Below are 8,820 nucleotides of genomic sequence, written 5' to 3'. Positions count from 1 at the left end.
AGGGAAATAGAAAAAAACCAAAACAAAACAACATGTGGAACAAAACACTGTGTCTTTGCAATGGAGGTAGTGCACACAAAATATGTTTTACACATGGAAAAAAAAATATTTATAAGTAGTTTCTATTTTAAAATCCAATAATAAAAAGTTAATTTAAATATCTATATCTACAATCTCCAATCAAGAGTGAGATCATCTCAGTGCTTCCAGTTTCAAAGCCAGATAATAGATGACCCAAATTACATCATGTTTCTTGATGTACTAAACATTAAAACCAGCAAAGAAAAAAACATACTAAGTGATGTATGTTTCAAAACTCCAAGGATTAATTGCATGTTTTGATACACAATTTTTATCAGTAGCTAGCATGCAAACATTCACCCTTTCTGAAACAAGACTTGCAATTACGTACACTTTATGCAAACACACAATTGATTCTTTTCTCTTGTAACTCCATAGAAGCAACTGCTTCTGAAGAACAAACGAACTATTCATTGCAGAAACTACTTTGTGTATCAAATCACTCAAAGGTAAGCACCATCTCTTACAGTGTTATTATGCAAAAAGTCAAGTTTTCTTTTAAGCAGCTTGGGACAGCAATATATTGCCAAAAATACTTGTAGAAGTAATGTTTCAACACTGTCAAGTTCAGTAAAAATTTCCAAACAAGTTCTTCCCTACATGATCCCTCTGATAAAGAATAACAGATAGGCTGAGCCATCTCATATAAACTATGTATTACCTAGAAAGATTGGACCAGATGATCCTTGAGGTTCCTTCCAACCTGGTGTTCTACTATTCTATGATTATAAATATTCCAAAACTTTAGAAGGTGTTTCAGAAGACTAAGTTTTTTTTAATTGAAACAAGTTTGCCCTATCTTTTAGTTCACAGAGATGCAATGTGATTACACAAAAACACAGTGCAGTAAAAGCATCATCATTTTTAGTAGCTGCAACACATCAAGTTTCACAAAAAACCAACACAGAAATTTAACTGTCAACCACTTCATTTATGAAGACACAGATGTAACTGAAAACCTGAATGGTCTATTAAAAGCTGTGGTATACAAACACAATCTTATCTACACTACAAAATTAGAATAGAGAACATGCAAGTTGCATTCTGAAGGGTGGGCAACCACAATCAGTAATATAACATTACGCACCAGTTTCTGCTTCAAGGATGTAAAACTTTTTTTTTCCCCCTGCATTTCTGTTCTGTTACTTTTTTTACCACATGTTGTTCTTACTTGTGTGTATTCAAGTGTTTAAGCCATTGTTCCTGGCTCCTCACTTAGCTTCAAAGCCCTCCTTCCTTAACCTCCTCCTTAAGGAAGGGAACAAATTACTCAGTTTATGTTTGAGTTTCGAATAACCTGACTTGGGCTATCATTTTTTTTTTTAAATGAAAAAATATCAAAGTGCAGCATTTGAGAGACTAACTAGTAAGCAAAATCTCTGCTTTTCTCCAGAATTTTCAATTCTGCAAGAAAAAGCAAGCTCTCTCATAATCCATTTAACCTAAAACCAACCTAAATGCGAGAATTCTCAAGAGACTTCAAGCAATATTTTTCTTCAGCTATCCATACTAACAAGGTTCAGGGAGGCCCAATGAGACAAATGTATCCCAAAGCTTTGCCTCAGTAGTGTTACATTTTCAAAGAAAGAAATATGTTACTGTACAAAAAATACAACTTTGTAAGAAAAACAAGCAAATTTACCTTTTCCTGTATTTACTGTCATTTAAATTAATTCCACAAATTTCTCAGTGCTTGTTCTTCTCAAGGGATTAGAATGCCTGATCACCAATAAGCTCAATGAGCAATGTAAAACATAAGTTAATTCTTCAAATTGCATGTCTTGCATTTAGCAGCAAAGTACTGCCATATGATGGTAATACTGCCGGATCTTTTTGAAATTCAAGTAATGATATACTGCAGAAACCCCACATTCAAATTTCCTCACAGTACTGCAGGCTTCTGCAAATGTTGACTCTGTCACTGACTGCAAATAGAGCCCAATAATCAAACTTCATTCTTATTTCTTCTCACTCTTAGTCTCAAAATACAAGCCCATTCTCACACTTATAAAATGTGTCATTTAAGGAAGTCTACATAAACTAATTTGATCCAATAAGATACAGGACAAACCCCAAGTTTCAGTAACCAGCATGAGACATTCTGAGGATGAAGAATATTGTCCCTCTCTGATGTTTTTCTAATCACTTCCAACAATCCCAGAAAATGAAGCAGAAAGACCTCCTATGGCCCAAGAACAAAAAACGAAATGAGATCAGCTTGAGTCCAACTGCTGTATCAAACTGATTCATCATATAAAATAGCTTCACTACAGGTATATGCTTTCCTATTTCAGGTACATGAATCAAAAGTGTCAACATTAAAGAAAACAAGCTTCAAAATTAACCTGTATAAGCTAAAACTTAGCAAAAGTTTAAATTTTAAAATGAACCTAAATATTATACTAATAACTCACTTTAAAGACTATCAAAACTAAGGAGTTAGTATGCTGCAGAATGTGTAAACTTCTGTGCTCCATAATCCCAAGACTATTTAACAAGTTTCAACTTTTCTGTGGTAGGAGGCTTCTAATAATACATTCCTTAAATTTTTATAGGCCACTTTTTTTCTCAGTATTGCAAAGTACTCTGAACAGCTTCAGGCACCTAGAAAAAAGTTTTAAAGCATGACAACTTACTGAAGACTCAATACTTTGCACCTGATTCAGGTCTCATGACCACGTGGGAAGCTGACAGACTGCACTCAGCTGAGACACAAAGAACAGTTTTTAAGTGCTAACTACTGTGAGGAGACAGCAAAGCACTGCTGACATTAAAAAGCCTTATAACGGTTCTCTCTGCCAAGCAAAGGCAGAGAAAGTTTTAAGCAAAAATATTTTTTCTTAACTAATATTTATACACTTTCTGTGATCACACAGCAGTGCTGCTTCTTCTCCTTCCTTTCTTCAAAGCTTAAAAAATTCCTTTTAAGTACTCTCATAGTGATCACTTAACACAGACACTCTTGCTGCCCCAATGCCTCTGAATATCACCTCGACTATAGGCTATTTGATGGATTTTATAAAAAGGGACTTCAGATAAGATTGAAATCAATGCTTCAAAATGGACAAATACTTTCAAAAGTTAACACTGCAATAGTGTTCAGTCTGCATCTGATACACAATCTCCTAATAAAACCAGCTGCATATCAAAAGTGATTATTTTCTTCATAAAGATAGCTTAATCAGTAACTGAACCTCGGCGACACAAGAAGCTAACAGGATCCCATGGTTACAAAGACTGTGTCACTGATTCAAAACAGAAGAGGTGTATCACAGAATCTGAATGTAGTGCACCCCAAGAAATCATTACAATAGTGCACACAGACCTCAACCTCCATGACAAACTACTGTTATTTTGATGCCATTGAAAAACTAGTATTCTTTTTAATGGAGACCACAGGACGAAGAACTTTTCAAATATGGATATGATCAGGAAGCCTGTGGCAAGTAACACCAAACCATTCACATCTAGATACAGCTTAAGGGGCTTAACTCTACAAATTCCATGTACCATGTTGCCATCAACCCAACATCAACGATGGCATGAAGTCATTCCAGGCAACCCAATCGAGTAAGCCAATGTTCTACTTTGTCTGAACTGCTAAACTAGCAGACAGGAAGCCCTCAGGATACAGTTATCCAAGAGTGACAATGGGATGGCTTTTGAATCTGACAGGATAGTCTTCTAAAGCCTTACTAAACTAGATGTGGCATTTCCTATGACAAAAACCCTCCAGGGAGGAAGCTTTACTCTCATGGCCTTAGAATTAAACACAGAGAAGGACTTCAAACAGAACTAGGGAGAGCATTTATGAAAATGTTTCAAGGTGACAGTTTCTGTGAAAGAATTTTCTGTCTGAGGGTCTACAGCTCTTCAAGCATCCCTAGAGATGTACAGAAAGTTCTACAGCTGTTGTTCTGAACAGACTCAAACCCCAGGGACAGGAAGGAAGCCTCAGGCATTACATGCTCACCTTCTCACTAGGCTTATGCAAAGGGGTAAAACATCACTCATGAGATTTTAGCTACAAGCCTCCTGACACACTTGGAACAGCTATATAGAGCAATTGCTAGGTGGTCTGTGCCAGATTATTTGCTGTTCATGTTTATTTTCCCAGATAAGACTACCAAGACTTCGGCCCCCCAGTCAAGATCTTCCCAGTCTGTGGGAATGAAGCTCTACCAGCAGCAGAGGAAATGACCTAGCAAACCCTTAAGCCAATTGGACGTACATGCGATCAGATGGGATGCATCCAACAGTGCTGAGAGCCCACTGCCTTTTGAGCCATTCTATCACATTTTTCTAAGGTTATGGTGATGGAGAGAGGTTCCTGACAACTGGAAGACAAATGTCAACCGTATCTTCAAGGAGAAGCACCTGACAGGCTGAGCAGTCTAACCTCAGTATTTGGGAAGATTATGGAACAAATCCTTATGGAAGCTAGCTTCACACACACAAAATAGTGGTAATAAACAGTACTGAAGAATTACCAAACAAACCTATATTAACTTTACATATTGTGGTAAAAGCTGACAACATCTAACTTCCCATAAGAGGGTAACTCAAGCATGCATTGCTCTAAAAGGTGAAGTTCATATGAAACCACTAAGACTAAGACTTGCATAACAAAAGTGAAGTTCAAATATAATTCAGGCTTGTTAGTGACAAAAAAAATAAGCACAGAATACAACTGCATAGACTATCAGAAATCGCTGGGCAGCCAGGCTAACTTAGCAGACAACTCTTTTTACTGCAAGTGTCATCACTGATTTGCAGATCTGAAATGTCAGCATATGATTAATATTTTTGAGAATTATTATTATTACAAATTTAATAAAGATAATTAAAGCAAGTTTTACTTCTTTAAGCTGTTTTCATAGCAGTCTATTTCTCTGAAAAAAATGTTCCTTTACATGAGATACTAAAGAGTGTACATAGCATTCAGATTTAGCACTTCTGTGCTTAAGCATATTAAAAGCCAGTAATCCTACCATACACCTCCCAACTTGAAGTTCACTGAAAAATTTATTCAGGGTGTAGTTTTGTTATCAAAGGGCAGCTCCCACTGCCTTTTTTCAGCCACTCCATTTCTGTCCTTGCCCTGTGTTGGCAGTAAAACGTATTCAGCTGAAAAACATGCTCTTTTATGCTCAAGATAGTTTTTGGTGAACGAAGAACATGTAATTGAAAAGACAAGTCAGGATCATTTCCATTCACTGAAAGCTCACATTTAGGGCACAGTTAGAACAGGACCACCAGCGTAAGCAGAACACAGACGTCTGCTTCTTTTTTTTACCCTCTTGCTCCCCACTGGGTTTAGGTCTGCACAATTAACCCATGGAAGTAAACATCTAGCAGGAAACGATTAATTGTTTTTGTTTCAATTAGCAGGTTGAATTGGGTCCTCATGCCACCAAACACAAGAAACAGGAAAGGAGGAGCGGTGGGAATGCGTGGTCAGGGCAGGACCACCAGAAAGCAGCAAAATACAGTGGCTCTGCCACACCATATTTAAAAGGAACTAGAAGTTCAGTTAAAGTAAAATTAATCTGCAGTCTTGGATCTTTGGATGATGGTATTTCAAAGTTACTATCTAAACACCTAATTTCATTTACTTTTAATTATCATGGCAATTTCTGAAATAACCATCTCACAACTTCCTTTACCAGATACTGTCTCATCCAGCCTATAAAACTCTTCATGTTTTTATTTTAAAACCGAGATAAATACTGAAGGCTGAGTGTCATGTTAATGACTCTTGTATTCTTAATTTATATCAAGGGCACAAACTAAATAACAAAATCACTCAGATGCTGATAGCTCATTAATACCTTCCCACAACTCCCTCATGTCCAGAAAAAACACAATTTCTCCCATGCTCATTGGAAAACGGGTAGCTCGACATTCAGCAGCACAAGACACTAAGATACAACTCAGAAGTCCTGGCAATACAGGAGAGTGTGCTGTACCAGAGGAAACAAAGAAATTATCATAGACTTCAAATTATCAACATCTGATCAGACTAGCCCCAAAGCATGAGAACTCTTGTTAAATTCAAGCTTTCTGGGGATTTCATTAGATCTTTTTTCTGTGTTTTCTATTCCCCTTCCCACTTTTTTTTTTTTAATGACCCTCAGGTAGAAGGAAAGGTCCTAGAAGTTATTTCCATTCCTCAAATAACATCATTAGGTATAGATAATTAAGCACTGTTTAATATATTTGCATATATATTCATAATGTGCAACAAAGCAGGCTACTAAAAGCTACAAATACTATTGCCTAAACTACCACTTTATACATGTCAAAATTATTAATAGCACCAGGCAGTGAATAGATCTCTCCAGCCAAGCACTTTCAAGGGTATTGGGGAAAATGCTGAGATTAACCTTTTTTTTTTTTTTTAAGAATTAAAAATCTAGAACCTAAGATACATGTATCTACATGAGACAGTCTACTTTTCGCCAATTACAAAAAAAACAAGAGTGGCTTTTTCTTCTGACACTACTGAAACTACTCAAACTGAAATCCTGGACCATGTTTTATGAAGGCCATATTTATGCAGTGATAGCAAAGAAAGAAAAACTACTTTCAAATCACTTTTAGAGTCCTAAAAGTGATCTAGTAGCAAAACCTGATCAAGAACGTGCTTCAGGGCCTACCAGACAAAACTGCTGATAACTTGTCTATTTTAAGCACAAACTACACAGACAGTTACAAAGCAGGATAATATAGACATTGCAGTACCCTTCATTAGTGCAGTAATGCTACTGATTGCTCTTCATTGCATTCCTTTTACCTGATTTTAAGAATATAAACTACAAAAGAACAACTTTTTCAATCATAACAACTATCATTCAGGCATTAATTAAATCACCCTAATCGTTCTCCTCAAATAAACCATTTCAATTATGTTGCACCTTAATATTTTAAAGCATTGATTTTGTGATTCATACTTAGCTGTGGACTAAATTTACAATTGGTTCTGTTAATCTATAATATACCTTTGTATCTACAGACTACTGCAATAGACTATAAGGTAAACAGGGACAACGCCTTGTGTAATTCTGAAAGAAGAGTTTACCTTAATATTTTAAAGCATTGATTTTGTGATTCATACTTAGCTGTGAACTAAACTTACAATTGGTTCTGTTAATCTATAATACACCTTTGTATCTACAGACTACTGCAATAGACTGTAAGGTAAACAGGCACAACGCCTTGTGTAATTCTGAAAGAAGAGCTCAGCAAACTCAGTTATCCTGTAAAAATATTCCAATCTTAGACTCAACATACAAAGAGGAGCACTTTAAAAAAAACTATTATTGTTTAATACTTATATGGCTTAAAGCTAGACAACTTCACAGGTAAGTACAACATGCAACTCAACTCTTTTTTCAGTAAATTAAAACATTTACAGTACTTACGAAACTGTAGAAATATGAACACAGTTACAATGAAGATTTATAATATTAAAAAGTAATTGTAATTCACACAGAACTGTGATAAGTATTTCATAATTATGTTGAAATTTTTACCAGAAACATTTTGTAGGATATTTTCAATATGTGTATTGGCCATAATTTCTGGATTACTATCCAGCATTATTAGGCTTTCCTCAAAAAATTACCTGTACTGAAGCACTGAAAGACATGTTTCTGTTACCCACCAGTGAGGTGTGCTTCCTGATGCCAGAAATCTTCAAGGTGCCACTCAAAGACAAACATTAACATGAATTTCTAAAATAACATACACTTAATGAACTTGCTTCTATATATCCAGAGGACTATTCTTCCCATGATTACTGTGATTTTAACTTTAAGGCATATTTGCCTGACTAGAATTAAACAATGAAATCAACCCTCACAGCAGGTTAATGAATCACTTTGAATTAATTCTGAGCCAGCACAGTTTAGTTCAGAAAACAAAGAGGCCTTGAAAAGTATGCCAATAATTAAGTCTGAAATACCTCGACAGTTTAGAAGAATTTATGAGAGAAAAGACACCAGCAAAGTCTTTTGTGTATACCACTGCTAATCACAAAACTAACGGTATGGCTCCTGACCATGCAAATCAGCTTGTTTTCCATCTCACAGCCGAGCCACAAACACAACCTACTGAAGCTTTCACATACTTTGAAGTTACTTTTATGAGAACACGTAAAAGACCAGGATTTAGGGCTTGCTTCTTTGTTAGTAAACGTACATCTTGATGCACACAGATGTAGAGCCCAGATAAAACAGGAGCTGCCAAACGAAACTGAGGAACAAAGTCCTTATCACCTACTCCACCCATCCTTCTCTAGAAACGCGCTCAGAACTCAGCCCTTCCCAGTGTCTAGTCTTGTAAAAATCCGAAACTATTTCCCTAACGTGACTTGACCGATTAAACATTACCAAAACTATTAAAGTAACTACCCTAGTAGTTCCTTAATGCTGAAAATCAACTCGTAAGGGGAGCCGCTACAAAGTTCCACGTCCCCCATACACACACACACACACACGCACTTCTGGCCTAGGAGGGAGCAGGACCCTGCTGGAAGCTGCGGTCTCCGTGCAGGAAAAACCCGGGCTCGTCTTTTATTTCCTTAAGCTGAACTTTCCGTGCCCCCGCGCTTCCTGGTTTCGGGGAGCGGCCGCAGGAAAGGCGAGGCCCAGGACCGCAGCGGGACACCTGGGGCCGCCCCCCGCACCCGCAGCCCCGCAGCGCCCGGCCCGGCGGGAGCGCCTCTCCCCACCCACC

The 8,820-nt window shown here is 37.1% G+C and overlaps 1 protein-coding gene across 1 annotated transcript in view; it reads right to left on the bottom strand.

The window, feature by feature from the left end:
• ADAM10 (ADAM metallopeptidase domain 10) overlaps positions 1-8,373 on the bottom strand; it is a 43,916-nt gene extending 35,543 nt beyond the window's left edge. Inside the window, exons 1-2 of the mRNA XM_009994533.1 lie at positions 8,197-8,373; positions 7,506-7,509 (exon numbers count right to left, since the gene is read on the bottom strand). Coding sequence (XP_009992835.1) covers positions 7,506-7,509; positions 8,197-8,373 — 181 coding nt within the window. The remainder of the gene's footprint in view (positions 1-7,505; positions 7,510-8,196) is intronic.
• Positions 8,374-8,820: the final 447 nt, after the last annotated feature.

The sequence above is a fragment of the Chaetura pelagica genome, unplaced genomic scaffold (genome assembly GCF_000747805.2).
Source record: "Chaetura pelagica isolate M959 unplaced genomic scaffold, ChaPel_1.0 scaffold222, whole genome shotgun sequence".
Lineage (NCBI taxonomy): Eukaryota > Metazoa > Chordata > Aves > Apodiformes > Apodidae > Chaetura > Chaetura pelagica.
This window is presented reverse-complemented; position numbering and strand designations above follow the sequence as displayed.